The sequence below is a fragment of the Protopterus annectens genome, chromosome 11.part0 (genome assembly GCF_019279795.1).
Source record: "Protopterus annectens isolate FY-2018-M chromosome 11.part0, PAN1.0, whole genome shotgun sequence".
Lineage (NCBI taxonomy): Eukaryota > Metazoa > Chordata > Ceratodontiformes > Protopteridae > Protopterus > Protopterus annectens.
The window spans coordinates 847,975,178-847,997,310 of record NC_056745.1 but is presented as its reverse complement, the minus strand read 5'-3'; the positions used below and the strand labels follow the sequence as shown (position 1 = coordinate 847,997,310).

The following is a 22,133-nucleotide window of genomic DNA, read 5'->3' as shown; positions in this document are numbered from 1 at the left end:
TGGAATCTTAAGGGACTTTACAGTAATTTGCAGAAGGATGAATGCAATGCTGATTCCTGATTAGGGGTCATGATTGACAAACCAAGGGTATTGTAGTGGACTGAAGATGGTCATGCACATTTCAATCTCAAAACCTGTTAGCTGTTTAATACAGGAAACTGCTTTTGTCCAGTGTGTAGATTCACCCACATCTGTTCACAATGCAGGGTTGGACATTGAGATGTCCTATGCTTGTTCAAGGAGAGATCTAAGGGTGGTATGTATATACACCCCTGAGATTCAATAGAGGGGTACCACATCAAACTTAAAAGAAGGGGAAAATGCTCTTCTCATGACTTTAGGGAATTTATTTCCTTTCGTATTTTCCAATACCACTTGGATTAACCACTCCCCCATCAATCCTGACAATTAGCTTATTTTTTTAACATACCATCCCGACCAGCAAGCCACGTTTGAATTGGTACAGGGATTTGCATGCATTTTTTTCCATTAAATTCAGTGCAGTTTCCAATGTTTCTACCTGTAGGAATTTAAAGTCTGTTCATGGCAAGGAGGAAGTATTGAAGGATTTATTGGATTAGGATATTAATGAATGGCGAGCCATGTCCTCTTTCAATCTCCCCCATTTCAATCTTTTTATAGTCAATGTATTAGACTAATTTCCCCAGTCAAAATCATTGTAAATCAACTCCATAATCCCATTAAAACCAGTAACAGTTAGGAACCATTCCATGGAAAATTACCTTTTGTTAATTGATGGTTTGTCTAAATGCAATGCTTCTCCAAAAGCAGAGACCACAACAGCCAGTTCTGAATTGCTGTCAGAAACTCAGTGCAACCATGTCAATTTTCACATAGAGGCTGCTGCACCTACTAGAAGTAAGCCCAAGAACTAGTCCCAGAAGCAAACTGCCCTGTGGCATCAAAAATTAAACAGGATATACAGCAAAAGGAAAACAAATTATGGCAAAGGTCGGGAAGGGTAACACCCATAAAGATAAAAACACTTTCATCAAAATAAATATTCAACTGAGAGGTCTAATTATGTCAAGCAAAGCCCTCTTTGACAAATAGCCTCGCAGGTGAAGGATAACGATAACGCCTTCGTCAAGTATGTCAGAAAACTGCAGGGCAGCACGCAGTGATGTGCTGAACTGGTGGTTAATGGTACCATATTCACTGAGCCTGGCAATATAGCAAACCTGTATTGATAAAGGCTTTCCTCCGTAACCTGGAACAAAAATAATTCCCTTGTAATGGCCAGTGTTCCAAAAATCCAAACTGACAATATTTCAAAGTTTATTGTAGTTAAAATTTGTATTAATTAATGGCCAGCCAATAAGAATTTAAAAATAATTAATTGAACAATTAGATAAGCTATTTAAATGGAGGAAGTACTTGTTAAAATAGATTCTGATGAAGTCTCCGTACTGGAGATGAAAGCGCTCAATTTGGATGTTTGTATTACTTTTGTTTCACTAGTATTACTACAATAAACTTTGAAATATTGTCAGTTTGGATTTTTGGAACACTGGCCATTACAAGGGAATTATTTTGGTTCCAGATTATGGAGGAAAGCATTTATCGATACTGGATTGCGCCTTCATCTTTTTATGTGTGGTTGTGTGTCATTTTGGGTTATCAATATAGCAAACCTGTTAGTGGACAAACTCAGTTCCAACTATACCCCCCACCCCACCCACAACCATCCTCAAAGAAATATAAGACCTCCAACTATAACTAGGGAGCATGTAATGGCTGCACTTACAAAAGCCAAGAACACAGCCTCAGTGAACCCCTATGGCATCCCAGGATTCCTCCTGAACAATGTAAAATATGACTTATCAGAACCCGGGTTTTGTGGCTTGAGACTGGAGGACAACAAAGGTTATCCACTTCATAACGGAGGACCATCAACAGATCCTGAAAAATTACAGAGCCATTACTCTGACTAGTCTTATTTGCAAAGCCATGGAAAAAATATTATTGAATTTATTAACAAGGACATAGACGACCTCCAAATATTGTATCTATCCAAATTTGGCTTTGTCAAAGGAAGATAATGGTTATTGAATCTGGTGGACTTCTTTGAAAATGTCATTAAGGCAATGAATGAGGGGAAAACAGTGCATACTGCCTACCTAGACCTGGCTAAAGCATTTGATACAATACTTTACTTAGGCACTGTCAACAAACTTACAGAACTAAGAATAAGACACTTTATAACATTCTGGATAGTTAGCTGGCTCACTGATAGGATCAAGGAGGTTAGAATAAGTGAGGCCATCAACACAAAGAGGCCAGTTACCAGTGGAGCCCTTTAGGGCTCTGTGCTTGGCCCACTCTTCTTTGGCATCTACTTCTCAGATGTCAAAGCCAATGTCAAAGTCCTCTGGCTAACCAAGTTCTCAGATGACTGCAAACTGGTAGCAGTCATTGAATCTCCCCAAGATCAGAATACCCTACAGGAAGATGTAACACAGATAAATGCTTGCTGCCAAAGCAACAGGGTTAAAACTGAATACCAAAAAATGCATTATAGTACCTCTTGGGAAGTTGACCACCCAGGGTAACTAAGTCAACAATAAAACACCCCTAAAAGTTGATTCAGTAGTCAGGGATCATATAGTTGGCAACCTGGCCCTCAGCCAACATTTGTCCAAGGTAGTAAGAAAATCCTTCTATATTGCTCAACATAGAAGCAAGGGCCTGGCATGCAGGTTCAAGCAGACCATTGTACCAGTATATTTTGTCCTCATCACACCCATCATACAGCATAATGCTCCCTTTAGTATGTACCTGACCAGACACATACAGCAACTAGAAAGCCCACAAAAGTCCATTACAAAGAGAATACAGGGACTAAACAAAATGTCCTACATTGATCCCCTCAAAGGCCTGTCTCTTTACTCCATATCATACAGACTTATGAAAGGTGATCTTTGCCTGGCATACAAGACATCCATGGACCATGCTTTGATGAACCTTTTGCATATCTGAAAAACAAACAGCATTAGAACTACTAGATTAAAAGACCTACATTTTGCTTGTGACATAAATAGGGCATGTTGGAGAGACAGAAATATTTCTCAGAGAATTCTCATTCTCTGGAATAGGCTTTCCATCCATGTGAAGTAGAGTTCCTCAATATCCCTATTTCAGCGCAACGTGGGCCAATGAATGGGTTATTGGAAGTTTACCTCTGGTCTGAAGTCTATGTCTCTGATGGACAGGGGCACTCAGTATATCACCCCATATACAAATCAAATTTGTGGGTCACATTTAAGTTGCATGGCTAGGCGTATAAGGGCCTTACTGGTTTCTAGTCTAGTACTCACCTATGAACCAATGATAAGTGCTCATCCCTAGATGATCCAATAAGGATCCCTGACTGGCAAAGTTAGACATAAAATCAACTTTTAGGCTTATTTCAGTAGTATAGAGGATAGTTATTTTGAAATGACCAAGCTCATGGGCTATGCAGTCTTGCGCCTCCTTTTAAAAATTTAGCACAGCATTACAATGGTGCTGTAAACAGAGACCAGGCCCAAAGCAGTGAATAGTTCACTGCCTAGATGTTTTTTTTTTTTTTTATTGTAGGAGAAGGGGTGCAAAACACAATAAGGCTTCATTGCATTCCTTGATATGTGTCTTCAGCTGGGGTAAAATGTAAAATCCTATTAAGTCCCTTGTATTTCTGAGTCATAAAGTGGATGTGGCATCTTTCTCTTAAGGTTATTACAAGACAGACTGGCTTGTTTGAGTTTATGTATCAGATCTTTTCATTCAGCTAAAATGGTTAGGGTGAGATATGTTATAAATGTTTTGGCCTGTTAAATTCTTCATGCATAGATGTGGCAAAGGGAAGAACTTTCTCAAGAACAATAGCAAATGTACTTCAGGGGGGGATGCTAGAAACACCACAAGGTCAGGATTAACAGAAGGATAAAATCAGACTTCCACTTTAAGTCCATATTTTTGACAGACTTTAATGGCTTGTCTTTCTGACAGAATGACTAGGTCACAACTCACTATTTGCAGTTATTCACAGACACAGCTGGGGTGGCATGGAGATGGTTTTATATACTCTGGCCTTTCTCCTGAACCTCCATGAAGTAAACACAATATTACTTTTCTGGAATCCATGCCCATTTGACAATGAGCACAGGTTTGGCAGATGGTTTACATTACAGGAAAGTTCTGTTTGATTCTGACAATCATGACATGGTGTGAATACTGACTAAATAGTTATACAGACATTTCTGGATTCAATCACTTTCAAGATATTTGGTCCTTCACAGTTTGTGTACTAATTTGTCCTTTTCTGCTGAACACTTTCTGAGGGCTCACAACTTACTTGCTGATGGTCTTTACCCATATGGTCGTAGATACTGCGACTTTCCTCACTCAAATCCCAGCTGACCTGTGGATGATTGGAGAAGAGTAGTACATCAAATGAGGTCTAATTCCTAGGCCACTAATACAAAGGGGCCTTACTGGTCAGCTATTACGTTCTTTAATTGTTTATGCAGGAATCTTCCAAAGCAGAGCAACTGTAGTTGTCAGGTATAACAGACTATTGCTTTACATGCCATTGAGGTAAAACAGAAGCCCCCAGGGCTATTAAGGTACAAATAGAAGTTGTTAGTCTGTTGGTGAGAGTTTCTGGACTAAGGGACTTTACTAATTACTGGCCCATGTGCAGATTACTGAACGATTGGGACAGGCCCAAGGATGCAACTGTTAATTCATGATTTCCTGTTTAGAATCCTTTGTCCAAAACTACTTTATGGGGTGTTCATGTAGTAGCTAAAGATATTAGGACATATGCCCTGCAGACTACTCTTCATCTAGTTATGCAAAACAACCTACCACATAGTGAGTGACTGGGGTACCTTAAGATGATCTCATGACTGTGGACCAGGTTGACATTTTAGTGTAGGCCAAAAGATCCAAAACTGATAAATGTGATACAGATCCACGTTATTTTGGACAGATCTCCTATCTTGTTATTTTGTCCCTTTAATTGTTTTGTCACCCTTTGAAAGCTTTCCTGTGTGGATTGCTTGTATGGCTTAACACTGGTTTCCCCAAATGGAGCTCCTTTATGAGGATCTGGATTTCTGCTTGCATAAGGGTTACTCATGCCAAGGCCTTCTGACAATTGACTAGTTCTTGTATTTTTACTTCCAGGTCAAGCCACTGAGCTAACTAGGGAAGGGCACTCAGTAGAATGTAACAGCAAAATGAGCAGACTGTCATGAACCGTCTTGACTTACATTAGACAGAGAGACAGTTTAAGTGTATGTCTGACTCTTGTCTTAATTTCTTTTATTTGCAGGTAGTCTTTGAATTGTCAGTTTTGGGTCACCCATTTGCTTGCTAGGCAGCCAGGAAAGCTGAAGTACATTGAGAAGTTTTGCACTAGGAAATACGTGGTCTTGGAGCATAATTTGGAAAGGCTTTAGTGGCATGATTTGCCAACACTACATTAGCTTATATCTAAGTTAGGAAAAACACATATTCTCATTATGCATTTAGGTGGCAATAACATTGGCATGATCCCTAAACAGAGGATATTCTCCAGTATTCTGAGAGATTTAGTAACTATTCAGCAGTTATACCACAGCCTCCTAGTTACCTGGAAATCTATAGTGCCTAAAATATTTTGACAAAAGGCTACTAAATTTGCAGCTTTAGAGACAGCTCAGAAATTCTTAAATCATAGGGTCACTTGGGTCATTCCACCTTTGGGTTTTGTGGTAATCAGCCAGTGGGATGCAGCTTTCAAAGACTCCATTTGGTATTGGAAGGATGTTGGCTGTCTCTCCAACATGTGATGGGACTTTAATCTTGATCTGTCCTCTTACTTGGAAGACTTTCTACTCCAAGTGATTAGGCTGTGCTAAAATTTAATAGTTGTAATGTTCTGGGTTTTTATTACTGTTTAGGTGATCATGGTCAAGAAACAGAGGAAACTAACTGCTTGTGCGGTAGCCTGGTGGGCAGTTACTGCAGGGGCTTCCCTCCCTTTTCATTTACCCAATGCTTTTCCCAGGCCAGTTGAAGCTTCAGAAATGTGGGACTAGGCTATCTCCAACACTGCATTTGTGGCCAGTGAGATAATGCCATTCAGTTAGTATGCTACAGCCCAGATCAGAGTGGGCTGTTTGTCATTCTGCCCAGTTGACAAGGTCGCTCAATAGATTTGGACTTTTATGATCTTGTAAGAGTTATTTTGTATATGCAGCTAACAAAATGTTGACTTCAGTTCATGGCAAAGTGATGTACTTTTTGAATATAAGAAACTGAGAGCAATGTATAGCCTTCTTTTCCTTCTTTGGAGAAACTGGAATTTGGGGACAACTACCAGTTCACTCCCTCTCCTAAACAGAACATGCAATGTTTGAGACTGATGCAGTATGGTTATGCAAGACCTGCATCAGTGAAGTCCCTTTCATCTAAAGTTAAAAATAAAAACAGTTTAAATTAACTACTTCTGCACTAAGAGGTGGGTCAAGCCCCCATACCCTTACTACAGAGGCTTCACACCTAGCAATCCCTTACTTTTTATAACCTTTTTATAATATAGAACATTACAAATCTTCATCTTCATCAGCTGTGGAAGGGCATCCAGCGCATTACTGATTACAAACCTCGGTCAACACAATGTGCAGGTAATACAGACAATTTATTCTAGACAAACTTAACACCTTCTTCAGCAGATTTAAGGAGACAAACAACACTTCACCAAAGTTCAGCCTCTGACACCAGGAGGGGCTGACATAAACAAACAACTTGGGTCAGAGCTATGGGCTAAAATTAAATGCCAAGAAATGCATAATAGTATCCTTCAGGACGTCATCCACCCCTGGTAACTATCATATTGATAACACACCCCTTAGAGTTGACCCAATAGTCAGGAACTTAGGGACACACATAGATAGTAATCTAGCCTTTGACCATCATGTGTCTAAAGTAGTGAGGAAAACAAACGTATGGCATCTAAGACCAAGGAAGTCATTGCTCCACTCTATTTGGCATTCATCACACCCATCATTGAGTACGATGTCCCCTTTGGTACACACCTAACCAGCCATATCCAACAATTGAAATGTCCACAGAATTTCCTCACTATAAGAATACAGGGCTTAAGTAAAATGCCCTATGCATACCACCTTAAAGCTCTATCCTGGTATTATGTCTCCTACAGGCCTTTGAGGGGAGATCTATGCCTAACATACAGGGCATTGTCAGAACCTACTCTGATGGACCTCCTGCATATCTGCAAAACAAACAGCACCAGAATTACCCATGCTAAAGAGCTAAACCTTGCCTGTGATATAAATAGGACCTGCCGGAGAGATGGGTATGTATCCTAGAGATTACCCCATCTCTGGAACAGGCTCCCCATCCATGTGAACCAGAACATCTCCATAACCCAGTTCAAGTGCAACCTGAACAACTGGCTGGGGCACAGGAAATTCATCCCTGGTTTGGCACCTATGTCTCTAATGGATACAGGCAGCCTGTAAATGGTTCAGCTCCCAAGCCCATGCTTGTCAGAGATTTGGAATGCAAGGCTAGGATTAAAAAGGCCCTTGTGGTCATTAGCCTAGTAAAAACCTATGAACCTATGACCTACCCACTGATGGGGATGCCACACTGCTATGTCTCAGCCTGGAGGCAGTCCAAGAGACCCTAAGAAAATTCCACTCAGGTAAGGCAGCAGGTTCTGACATGATTCCAGGTTATCTACTCAAGAACTGTGCAGATCAACTGGCATCTGTCATCAGTGACATCTTAATCACATCTCTCAGACAGGCTAGAGTACCAACATGCTTCATGTTTGTCATCATCATTCCTCTGCCAAAGAAGTCATCCCCAGTCACATTAAATGATGACCGATTCATTGCACTCACACCAGTGGTGATGAAATGCTTTGAAAGGATGGTCAGAGAGCATATATCATCTTGTCTGGGTGCATCTTTTGATCCTTTAGAGTTTGCTTACAGACCAAATCACTCACTGCAGATGCTATAACCCTGGCATTACATCACATCTTGAACCATCTTGAAGGCAAAAATTGCTATGTATGTATGCTGTTCATAGACTTCAGCTCAGCCATCAACAATGTAATACCGCAGCAGTTGTTGTCTAAACTAAGTCAACTAGGCTTGGAAAATACACTCTGCCACTGGATCCTTGACTTTCTGACATACAGGCCCCAAACCATTCGTGTTGGCAAGAACCACTCATGATGCATCACCCTGAACACAGGGGTCCCAAAAGGTTGCATACTAAGTCCAGTTCTCTTCACAAAACTGACGCATGACTGCTCTGCAAAACATCAGACAAATCACATCATCAAGTTTACTAACAATACCACTATCAGAAATGACTAAGAGGGGACATACAGAGAGGAAGTGAACCAACTCCCCCAGATGGTACACTACAACAACCTAGCACTATATGTTGGCAAAACAAAATAAACATTGTTGACTTCAGGAGGAAGCAAGGGTCCCACGTACCTATCACCATCAGTGGTATGGCAGAGGAAAGGGTAAAAAGCACCAGATTCCTAGGGCTGCAGATCTCATATGACCTAAGCTGAGCAACAACACCTACAACCTTGTAAAGAGTACCCAACAATGTCTCCACTTTATCCACAGGCTACGCAGAGCAAACCTCCCCTTCCACATCCTCATGACTTTCTACAGGCCCGCTATCGATAGCATGCTGACTAACAGCATCACATTCTGGTATGGAGACTGCTCATATGCAGATCATAAAGCATTAAAGAACACTGGAAAGCAGGCCAGGAAAATCACAGGATCAAACCCCAAGCCCTTACAGGACCTTTACTCTTGCAGATACCATGGCAGGTTTGTGAAACTGATAAGGAACAAGAATCATCCCACACATGGACTGTTCCACCTCCTATGTTTAGGGAAATGATACAGAACCATCAGGTACAGAACATCAAGATTCAGAAATAGTTTCTTTCCACAGGCGAATAGACTGTTGAACAACTAACCTTAAAAATGTCAACACTCTCAACAATCCCTCAGTTTGTGAGAACATCATAAGTGCAATATAACTGTCTTTACTGTCATAGTACTAAATTATTCTGTTTGTCTAAGTTATGCAATCTAAACTAAATTATTACTTGCACAAGTATGGGAACTGTGAATTATGCTATGCTGCTATTGTATCTTAAAAATGGTGGTGGGTAAGTTATATATGTGTGTAGTTATATCTGTACTGTCTAGAATTTCTTCTGTTATATGCTTCCTTCACCTTCTTATGAAAACTGTTTTTCAATGCACATGAGCCTGAAGCAATGATATTTCATCCAGTGATACACTGCATTTGATGACCTGAATAACAATAAAGTTTACTTTGACTTTGACAAAAGTGAAACATCTCAGAAGTAGATCTCAACAAATCATATAAAACCTCAGGCAAAATGATGGTGGTTATAATACATGTTATTCCAAGCTTTCTTTTCTGATGTTGCTTTAACTTCTTACCATGTTTGTGCAGGCAATAAAATTACTGCATGTTGTATATTCTTTATATATATATATATATATATATATATATATATATATATATATATATATATACATACATACATACTATGCTGTATGCCTCTACTAGCCATCAAAAAGGTGATATGTGTTAAGTCCTGCCTTTCTCATACTTAATGGATTCCACTACAGGGCAGGCAGGCAACAATGCAGCAATGACATCTTTGACACTTAGTGAAAGTTCATCTTGTACCTCCCTATACCTAGTGTTCTGTTACATACAAGGGCTGCTAGGGGAACTCATCTCATAATTCAGCAAAATGAGATGTTCTGTTCTGTAGGCAATAAAAAAATTCTGACATCACTGCATTCTAATTTCTTTCCAATAAAAAACATGGAATCTGTGCTGCTAGGAATACACCTCCATTTCAAAATACTAGTTAAACAAAATAAAGCAACACATCTCACAGCTATTATCTTAAAACACACCCCACACATGCTCTCCTCTTACCAAAATTTATCAAAAGTATTTGAAGTTTACTTTCTGATTTTGCAGAACTTTCAAAGTGTGCTTAATTTCATAGCTTCCCAGTATGCTGAACAATTGAAGAGGTCTTCAATGGAAACTACTGGCCTGATGTGGTCACAATATGGGGCTTTTTCCTTTTCATATCCTTGAACAGCAGCAGAGATTCTCGGAACAGCAAAATTTTAAGAGTGAATAATGAGAAATACATGCTAATTCCCAGACTGCAGTATCTCAGACTAATATACCTTTTAGTAATCTTAGAAATGGTACACAAAAGTACTGAGATGTGAGCAGAGAAATCATTCATGTCATCCTGGTGTGTGTGTGTGTGTGTGTGTGTGTGTGTGTGTGTGTGTGTGTGTGTGTGTGTGTGTGTGTGTGTGTGTGTGTGTGTGTGTGTATGTATTTGTTTGTGTGTGTGTGTGTGTGTATGTATATATATATATATATATATATATATATATATATATATATATATATATATACTAATTCTAGACTGCAGTATACAGAAATTTATATATATCTGTATCTATATCTATGTCTATATCTGTACACATTTATATACACAAGACTACAAAATATTCAAAGTAAACGTCTTTGAAATAGTGGTGTATTCAGCAAATATCATAAAATCATATATTAGAAGTTGCAAAATTTTCCAGGGTAATCATATATAATTACCAGCCTTAAACTCTCCCCTTTTGATCTTGTGTTATCCTCCTTGAGGATGAAGGGAGTATCTATTACTTATGTACCAGGGTAGTCACAGTATGTAGACTGAATGCCTAGAACTTACCTTGGACTTACCTATGAACGTAGGAATGTGTAACTGAGAGTTTAGATCATTTTTGTAAGAGTCAGAAAACAGAACAGAATACCTTCAACCACATACATAAAGCACCAGCAATTTACTTTCTTCAAGTGACTTAGGATGCAATTTCTGGATAGCTATTCACATCAGCAATACTTGAAAACCTGAAACTTTACATATGCAAACAAACAAAAAATATCTGCGATTTGCTGATCAATCAACAAAAACGAAATGCTCTACTGACATGTTACGTATCTTCTTTTATGAGCCATTATTGTATCCTTCTTCTTTGGATTACAGCATACAATGTCTGTGTTCAAACTGTTTTTTTCATGATCACAAAAATCTGCCCTCTAAATGAATATGAGGTCATGAAGACAGACTACAAGAATTGCAACAAGTGTCAGTAAGTATATCACAGATTTCAGAAAATCACTTGCCAAAGAAAATAGCACAATCAGTATATCTGAAAATGCATGCAAATGAAAAAAATGGAAAAAAAAAACTTATCAATAAGATGCACAAAAGGCAAATGGATACAGCTTAATTTCTAAATGAATTTTGCAAAAAAAAAAGCTTCTCCCCTATTGAAAATTTTAATCTGAAAGAGTTTTTTTTTTTACAAAGTTATACACCGTCTACTAGATGCCATCACCCTATACTTTCTGTGAATTTCTACCCCCTTGTAAAACAACTTTGTACAAATGAATTTTGATAGGTACATTTTAAAATTCCACTTTCTATAATGGATATTTTGTTGTAACCAAATATAATAGTTTAAGAAACAATAAATTCAATACAATTGTATCTCTTCATAATTAAGAAATATAAAAGCCTTGTAAACCAAACAAACTGGCAAAGTAGCTAATTTAGCATTTTCAGTGCAGTAGATGAATATAAATATTACAGCACAATTAAAACTGTTATTCTGACAACATTAATAATGAATATAATTGAAACAAGGTACTTACAGCCTTCATAAATATCCGTGGGGATATGGACAGCTGAATATTCATAGGATACATTTCGGCGGAATGCAGGATCTTCACTCATCCTGTTGCGTATACTATCAGTTTCATTCTATTTGTTTGATAAAAGTAAAGGTAAAAACACATGCAGTTACTAACTGTGTATTTCACAGTTTGAATAATTTTTTTATGCATAAAAATATAGTATCGTCACATTTTGTCTTCTTATATGTTTCACAAATTTCAATATATTTTTCAGTAATTCTTCAGCAGTATGAGAGAATGGAAACCAAGAAAATGCAAAACCCATTATAACAAATATATGGAGTTTAACCTGAATCTGCAGTAATGGATTGAAACCAACATTTGATTTCTTTAGAGTGAGACTGCAAAGCAGAAGTTAATTACTCATTTCATTTCCAAGTGTGTCACTGCCTCAAGAGCGCATTCTTTTTTTAAAAAAGAAACATCATTATTGAATTATCACTTATGGCATAGGCAATCATACATTTATATAAAATGAAAACAAACTATATTAACATATTTTCCTTTCCAAACATTATACATCACATAGAACCTTCTATAAAGAACATTACAAAGCTCATTCAATTTCTGCCTTCCCTTAAGCCTCATTCCTACTTCTAGACATCATTCTGCAAATATTGTTTCCACAATTCCCATTTTTTCCCTGTGTAATTTGCTGCTACCCTTTTCTAAAGTTCCCATTTCCAGTTGTTTTATCTCCGTAAAATATATTCAATACCTCTAGTGCGGTTGGTTTAGACTTTGATTTCCATTTTCCAGTAATTGCTTTTTCGGCAGCCAGGAGAATTAAACTCAGCCAGGCCTTACTATATCTGGGCAATTCTGATTCTCTATTGCAGCTAAAAAAATAATTTCCTTAGTTACATCAATTTACTCACCAAGTACTTCTGTCAGACCCATGTGCACAGAATTAACACATTCTTGAGCAAGTTTCCAGAAAAAAACTGTAATATCCAAAAATGAAACTGTCCTTCTTATGTACAGGCAGCTTGCCATCAGCTAACCTTTCTACAGCACTCATCCAGTCTTCTTTAGTATAAGGGCCTCCAGGTAGTGGAATTGCCTAAAGAAGGTATGCCATATGCTGTTGAACACTTTCTATGAATTTCTTTGAATAGGCATGCAGCTGCACAACATTATAATCTATCATAAGAAGTTTTTTGTCAGATGTATGCAAGTCTACAGTAAATATGATAGCAAATGTACCCCTAAACAAACCCCTTTCTACAACCCCCCCCCCCACGCACTGTAGATCCTAAAAAAAATCAAACCTTCTTAGCCTGGGGTGAACTACACTACCCACTGTGACAGGTGATGGAAGCTTTGAAGGGATCTCTAATCAAGTCATTAAGGTGGAGACAATATATCCTAAACTTGTAGCAATGTCTTACTTCAAAACCACTTTTTTTTCTTATGCCTTTGAGACCTCTTATGCTTTCTGTTCTTTGAAACAAATACTCGCTGATGTAGAGGAGGACTTCCTGTGAGATACAGCTAATGGTTTACAGTGTTTCTTGAAAACTTTAATGTTCTTGGTTGAGTTTAGTAACATTTTCTTATTAATTAGCTTCCAATTGTCACAATTTCTAATATCAAAAGCTTTTGCAAGACAAAAAAATGAATGGTGTCCTTTGGGGAACTGTCTTCCACAAGGACATCTGTTGGTAATCTTTTCCACAGACTGTAGTAGCTAAAAGAAAAATAGTCCACACAGACAGCTACAAATATGAATAAATCGTCAATTGTCCCATCAGACAAAATGTACTGAATCAATGTATCATCCTCTGTAATTAACTGTTTTTTGAGATCAAGCAAGGAAATGAAGATTGTAAGATAACAAAGGTATCCTCTGCTTTACCGAAAGACAGATGGCCATGGTGTGAGGAATTACCTCAAGTCCCTGAGAATGCTTGATTGCTATACAGATCTGTCCGAACAACTAATGTCAGCCTGTATATCCCCCTGTTAATATTGTGGATACACTGCAGCAGTGATTATGAACCGGTATAAATTCTAGAGAAATAGGCAATGTAAAATAAAGGACGTGAACTTGAATTAGCATGCGATTTACGTGTTAGATTGACTAGATGGCATGCACAGATAGCAGCTAGGGTAGACATCATTTTTTTATAAGAATGTTTATAAGTATAAAATGCAGAACAAGGTCTGGGATCTTCCCATCTCTGTATCAGGAAAGACATAGCAGCAGAAGAGGAGATGTATGACCTACTGATGTCTTTATCAGGAAGAAAGGCAGATATAGACATAGAGGCAAGGTACAGGGACGAATGAAGAGATTTCTAGGTAAATACTTTCGTATAAACTAAAATTTAAAAAGAAAGCTAATTCAGAGAGGAACATCATAAGGATGATTTAGGAAAATAAAACTGTGGAGGCCACTAACAGGACAGAAGGAAATTATTCAAGCAAATTAATCTGAAAGGGATGCTAAGCAGATATTATAAATGAAAATGTAAGAGACAGAAAGCTAATCCATGGAAATGTTACCTTTACTGTTTTCATAAGTGATAATGACAGATGACAGATAACAATGAGAATTATTTTGCTGGCAGTCTTATTATGTTCCTTCGTAACTAGGAAGAGAAAGCAAAGTAGAGTAATACAATTCCTATAGGCTTAATGGATCATGATGATAAAATATGAGTAAAACTGTGCCTTTTGATTGGATTATTAACAAGAGAAATACTACCATTAATGAGCCATACTAGGAACAAAATTCCCCTTCTATATTTCTAAAGAATGGATCATAGGATCATAAAATCATAGGAGATTACTAGGCTATCAACCAGGAGGTCATTTTAAGCCTGGCCGTTTCATCCCAATGTAATGCCATAGAGATGTTTTAGTGATGACTGCCTATATCCAGGAGGGTTGTGGGCACTATCCCTAGTAAGAATTTATAGTGCCCCATCCACTCTTCCAGATTCCTCTTGAAAAGTGTTATAGAGGTGCTCTGCTTCACATGAATTGGTAGCCTGTTCCAAAGATGTGGCAGTTTCTGGGAGATAAATATGTCCCTCCAGCATGTTCTATTTAAGTTGCAGGCCATATTTAGATCCTTGGAATGAGCAGCCCTAGTCCCATCTGATTTACAGAAATGCAGCAACTTCATTAGGTCTGGGTCTTGGATTCCTGTGTATGCCAGGCATAAGGTTCCCCTAAGAGGACTTTAGTCGGTCTGTCTAAGGCACATGCTGGAGCCCCTTGATCTTTGTTAGAAACCTCTGAGATCTCTCTAATTGCTGCATATGCTTAGTACAGTACATCTCAAATGGGGCGTTATACTCAATTATGGGCAGGATAAGTGACGCGTATAGAGGGGTTATAACTTCTTTTGCTCTGAAGGCGATGCCTTTACTAATCAAGTGTGTTATGTAGAAAGCTTTCTTTACTATATAACTTTTTTTGTTCTCAAGGTTATACCTTTACTAATCAAGTGTGTTATGTAGAAAGCTTTCCTTATTACAGTAGATACATGGTGGTCGAAGTTAAGGTCGCAGTCAACTTGCGATCACAGGTCCCTTACCACGTCATGGGTACTTAGGGTATTTTTGCTGATTTGATAGTGTGTGAAGGAACATTTTTGTGCCAAAGAAAATGATGATGCATTTCTTTGTTTCAGTTTGAGACCATGACTAATACATCAAACGTCGGTCTTCATAAGATCCTCCTGGAGTATACTGACATGATTGTATCTAGTTTACATTCATCTGAAAATCTGGGCAGACACAACCCTTTAGTTTTGACCTGAACTTCTGCGAAGTATATATCAAAGAGAAGGGGGCCCTGCACTGATCCGTGTGGCACTCTGCTGGTAACAGGTCTGCTGGTTGATGTGGAGTCACCCACTTTAATTGTGTGTGTCTGGTTTGTGAGCCAGTTGGCAACCCATATTAGAATGAAGGGGTTTATATTCACTTTGCTAGGCTTATTAGTTATGCCTAAATGTGGGATTATGTTGAAAGCCTTTACCAAGTCGAGGCACACTAGAAATTCACCAGATTTAACGGGTAGTATTCATGAAGCCAAATCAGGTAAGGATCCAGGGTTTGGAGGTCACCTAAGTCTTTATTTATGAGGTTCATAATGATGCATTCCATGGCCTTACAGATGAGGCTAGTCAGGCTTATGGTTCTGTAATTCCCAGGGTCTGTTGTTAGGCCACTTTTGTGGAGAGGAATAACTGCAGCTGCTCTTCATTCTGCAGAAACAAAGCCTGTGGTTAGGTTATGATTGAGAAGGGTACTTAGTGGTGATGCTAGTTTATGTTTTAGCCTGTTTAGAAGACAGCCTGGGGTGTCTTCTGGTCCCATAGAGCCTGTGCTTTTTACACTGGAGAGTGCATTGATGACCTGCTCTGCCGATATGTAGAGTGGGGGGGGGGGATGGGGGAAGGTTTGTTGTACGTTAGGAGGGGATAAGGGAGTGAAATTTTCACCAAACCTATCCACTAGCAGATTTGTGCTATCTGACAGGTCAGTGTGTATGTGTGTGTGTGTGTGTGTGTGTGTGTGTGTGTGTGTGTGTGTGTGTGTGTGTGTGTGTGTGTGTGTGTGTGTGATACCACTGGCCAATAGTTTTGCACACACCTTGGGTCCTGCTCTTTAGATTATGTATGTAGCTCTAAAAGGCCTTATGATTATCTTTGGCTGTCCTTGCTAGGTTTCTCTCAAAGGAGTCCTTGGAGGATTTCACAAGTTGTCTTATTTGCCTGTTGTGGGAGAGGAGGGCACATTTTCATTGCTGGGACCTTGTCTTTATTTTCTTGGACAGGATCTTTTTGCATTTACTGTAAAGTCTGTTGATGCTGGATGTCCACCATGGCAGCTTGTTTTTACTTGGGGCTCTGGCTTTGATTCTTTCTGGTGCAGCCGAGTTTATACATTTATGCACGTAATTGTACATGGTTTTAGTGTAAACTTCAGCATAGTTACCACTTGCAGCTTGAGATGGGGCTTGGAATGCATTTATACCTTCACTTAAGAGGGTACAGTTTGCCTTAGTGAAGTTTTTTTTGTCTGATTTTACACTATGTGAGTTCTGGTGTTAGTGCCAGCAGAAATGTGACTGATTTGTGGTCATTTATGACTAATGATGGTCCAACAGTTACAGCACTGTACCTGTTTGACAAGTTGGTGAGGACCAGATCTAGAAAGTTTGTTCCTCTTGCTGGAGTATGGGGAATTTGTTCCAGGGCATTTGAATTTACAAAGTCAAGGAACTTTTGCACTAGCGAGTTAGGGCTAGTGTAGTTTTCCCAGTTGATAGTTTATGGGCATTCTGAGAGATTTGCCTAAGATAAGGGCACCTGGGGAAGTATAGCCAAAAAGAAGTAGCTTAAGATGTAAACAGATTTGCTACAGAAGAAAACATGCCTTAAGACTTAAACAGATGGAGTCTGAATGACATGCTTTATGTTTTGAACCCTGTGTGAAAGCAGGTTGAATACATGAGAAGAGTTATTACCAATCTGCATGGATCAAAGAGGATATAAACCTTATAGAACCAACACTGGGAGGGGAAAAGTATTTTATAGAACACCATTTGAAGTACCAGCCCAAACATGAACTGGACTGGATATTTTTCTTTACATTTTGTTGGTTTGTTTGCTTGTCACTTATTTGTTTCTATTTAATACCCTTTGGATTCATTGCTCAGAGTTCATGAAAGATCAGAGTATAAAGTGCAGAAAAAAGAAAAACAAAAAGTAAACAGGAATATATAACAGCTCATCACTGTTCATTCATATTTCTCTTGACATTCTGATGCTTAACAATAAGGTATTAACATTCTTAAAAAGGCCACATAGCATGATACATTTTATTATATCTTAAAATGACACGTTCTAGAAATGTAGACTTTACATCAGTCATCCTGATGTATTAAAAGAGACATAAGAAAGGCAGCTGTTTTGTCAGGGAAAAAAAGGACATTTATCATTGAAGAAACTGTGAAAAATAAGCTAAAAGTTTATATTAGGTAAACTGCAAAAAAATGATTGTGTGGGATAACTTATAACACCCTGCAGAAAAGTTGGCATCACAAAAAAGTAAGATGATGGTGGGGGGGGGGGTTAAGATCTCAGCTTTACTGTAAATTATTAACAGTTAGAATTGTTATTCACAATTTAAAGGGACCCTTTTATTGGTACTTGAAAACTCATAACTTTCTTCTATACCATAATGATGTAAATTTAGTCACTGTTGCCTGTCAAATTAAATACTCTAGAAAACTATGCTGGTATAACATACAATGTTTTTTAATATGTGATGTTGTTTGTCTAGATTACTTCATGTGTAACATTACAGATGCCAAGTAGCGATGATGCAGTCAGCATTTTTGCCTTACGTTGCTTAGTTCCTCAGTTTGGTTATAGTGTAGATTTTTTTTTTTGCATTCATTCATATCTGTCCTAGTCTATGTATGGGTTTTAGTTAGGGTTGTCAGTTACCTCTCACGTTCCCATGGTGTGATGTTTGATATACTGCTGATGCAAAACTGGCTTAAGTTTGTATATGTTGTTATCTGACTGTATGTATGGTTTGAGAGACTGTTACTGCATCTGAGGCTAGTTCCTACCTTGTGCCTGTTATTTGCTAAGATAAGCTCTCTTCATGACTCTGAACTGGTTAAATCAGGTAGAAAGTATATGAATGGCTGCATATTTATAACTGCATGTCATTAAAAGCTTGAAATTTCAATTGCAATATTTGCTTTAGAGAATGATTCATAACACTCCTAGAAGCAAAGACACATAATAAAAATCTAAATGTCATAATGTTACAGACAAAAAGAATCTGAAGAAAGCAAACAATGTTTTATCTTTTTTCAGGAGTAAGTAAAAGTTCATTCAGACCATGTTTTACTATTAAATGATTTTGAAATGTGAAATAATTGTCTAGGATCTTGTAAATATCTTCAATTTAAAAATGAAGTAAAATCACTTTTTAAGTTGAACATTTCACATAAAGTTAAAAGTGACAATCATTCAAAATAATTCACCTAACTAAATCTATATGCCTTGTTTACATCATTGATATCATGAAGATGATACATTTTGTTAACTGTTTGAAAAGTGGGCTATAATGCTCACGAAAACAGTGATGGTGTTATATACAACATTTGAAAATATATAAGTTTAAGCTTTAAAAGAGAACTACAGACATATTTTTAAGATATTGTATGAAACACACAGGTTTCAGTCCAAATGCCTTTTTATATAAAAAGAATAGTAAAACAGTTTCCATGTCCAATTGTGACTGATATGAAAAAGAAAGCAATGTATGATTAATGAGCCCCATGAAACAGAAGGCACAATAGCTCAAAGGGCATTTGTGCACAGTTTTTATGTTTCTGCACTATCACTCTTCTGCTAAGAGCATGTCTTAAATGGCCGACTGTAACTGTATCTGACACGGCAAACATGATTCTCTTGTGAGTCATGATTCATTGAAGTTACTGAGCTAATGACATTCAATAACATAACCATGAGAATTGTAAAGAAAGGTTTTGTTCATAAGATATGTAGTCATTTTTTCCTATATTATTAAGTGTTGATATAATGCGTTCAAAACATCAGAGAGTACAATGCATATGCACTAAGTAAACTGATGCAATAAAACTCTTGTCTTTTGTGTTGCAAGGTGACTTACACATGACTTCATGACTTTTTTGTGACTCTGAATAGGCATGAGCTCTTCCTTAGTCATCATTTGAAAAAGTAATTTTTATATTTCCCAGTCATAAAAAATGTACTAGTAAGTGTATGTTGCTGCTTAAAATAAGTCACATCCAGATCTGCACTTTAATAAATGTGCCATAATTTTGCACTTTTCAGTTCATTCGGGTCTTCTATGACAGTGTATGACTGTTACTCAAATTTCTATGTGTTAAATGAACCAACATTGGGGACTCTTCAGTTCATACAAACCTTGTGTAATACAATACGGCTGTTATGATGCATGTAGTTTATTGTAATACAATACGACTGTTACGATGTATGTAATTTATTGTAATACAATACGACTGTTATGATACATATAGTTTATTGAAATACTTTATGACTGTTATGATACATGTAGTTTATTGTAATACAATACGACTTTTATGACATGTAGTTTATTGTAATACAATACGACTATGATACGTGTAGCTTATTGTAATATAGTACGACTGTTACAATATATGTATTTTATTGTAATACAACATGACCATTACGATATATGTACTTTATTGTAATACAGTACGACTGTCACAATATATGTAGTTTATTGTAATACAATACGACTGTTACGATATATGTATTTTACTGTAATACAGTACGACTGTCACGATTCATGTAGTTTATTGCAATACAATACAGCTGTTACGATATATGTGCAGTTTATGTTAGTTACATGACACACCATTACGAACTTTTAGCAATTAATGAAAACAAGTCATGTTATTATTTCTAGGCCACTTGGTAACCCAACACCCAATTTTATGTCACAAGAAGAAATGAATGAGAAATTGTTTCTGAAAGACTTGATTTGACAATAACATGAATGGGAATATAAAGTGATATCAACCAGGTGGGCCAGGCTACATCCAGGCTTAATGTCATAACCAGGCTGCTGAAGAAACAGTTTCATTTTATGATACTGAAATCAACAAAAACTTGTCCACTACTGTCATTTGGGCAAAATAACTTGAAGAGGGAGAGAAAATGATAATGTAAGATGAAGCTTAAAGGAGCAAATTAGTTCATTTTATATAAAAGATTGCTAACAAAAAATGTGACATGTTCAGATGATTATGTTTGTTTGAACCGAAGATTGTTTCTTGTAGTAGTCAATATGATATATCAATCACTTTTAAAAACATTTCATCAGACTTTCTAGTTGAACATTTTACAGATGCATATGAATTTGACTTATTTTCCTTGTGGTACATAACAATCATAATTAGTCTAAAAACAGTGGATAAAATGAACTGATAATCATTTAGTGAAAACAAGGTTATTTTATGTAGCCTTGAATACCATTTTTGTATAATTTCTATTATGGCTATTACTTTGTCTTGGTAGAGAGCCACACACTTACTTCATATATGCCAAAAAGCAATGCCTTGAAACTGTGAATACAATTAAAATCTAACTCAAAGCAATTTGTCTCCCAAGGCAGCAGCTGGAATGCAATCAATAAAGGCAGTGAAAAATCCCAGAGGAGTCCAAGGCTGAAGATTAATTTTCCATCTATTCAAACTCGGCCTTCACTTATTGAATTACTTTGTCACCATCTATTGACAGTCAGCACAATATCTCAATCATTTCACAGAAATAAATCTCAAGCCCAGTTTTACTCTGACCTTTGCAACAGCTATCATCAACTTTTCCATTCTTTCAGAACTTAGGAGATTTTTAAGATGTTTTCTTATAAAAGATACTGCCATGCTTTCAGTCTTCTATATATTGATATGCTAAATAGTATGCATTCATACAAAAGAAAAGTACTAGTTATAAAACATACATTGATCCAAAAATAAAACAGAGAGCCATGCTGTTATTTAAATAAATTTTATGACAATGAGAAAAGTGGCATTTGACAGATTTCACTAATAATGACAAAAAACACTGTACAGTTACAATAACATTAAATAAGAATTGAATTACAAAGAGGATGGCACAGTGTTACAGTGTTTAGTATTACTGCCTCAGAGCAATTTTGATTTTCCAGGTTGTTTCTTGGAGGGATACCTTCTGTCTAGTGTTAGCATATCATTTTTGTGTCCATGTGCATTTTTGTATGTTTTCCAGACCACATTACTGCAATGGAATACTAAGGGCGGTAGATATCTTCAGGAATGCCTGACACATGTGGGTAGTGTGTTTCTCAGTGTGTCACTGTACTAAAAAGGACTGGTGCCCTGTCCATGACTGCTTCTCTGTTTTATGCCATCTTCCGACATGATAGGCTCAGCTTCCCCAGAGACATGAATAAAATGGCATAGGCATCAAAAAATGACTGGACAAGCAAATAAATTGCAATGAGAATAAAATATTATGTTTAATATCTTTATAAAATTGCAATGCTGTTTTTCTGTGCGGTTCTGTTATGTACATTTTTATTTTATCTACATATCAGATTGATAACTCCTGCTAAAATGATTAAAAACTTACAATGCACATTTCTGCCACCATTGTATTTCACAGGAAAGAGATATGAATATCCCTTACAAAGAGCTGC

At 37.3% G+C, this 22,133-nt stretch overlaps 1 protein-coding gene across 4 annotated transcripts in view; it reads right to left on the bottom strand.

The window, feature by feature from the left end:
• The window catches only part of CACNA2D1 (calcium voltage-gated channel auxiliary subunit alpha2delta 1), a 3,475,830-nt gene that overhangs the window by 1,671,017 nt on the left and 1,782,680 nt on the right, over window positions 1–22,133 (bottom strand). For all 4 annotated transcript variants that reach the window (XM_044088264.1, XM_044088265.1, XM_044088266.1 and 1 more), the window contains exon 6: window positions 11,845–11,953. In XM_044088264.1, coding sequence (XP_043944199.1) covers window positions 11,845–11,953 — 109 coding nt within the window. The remainder of the gene's footprint in view (window positions 1–11,844; window positions 11,954–22,133) is intronic.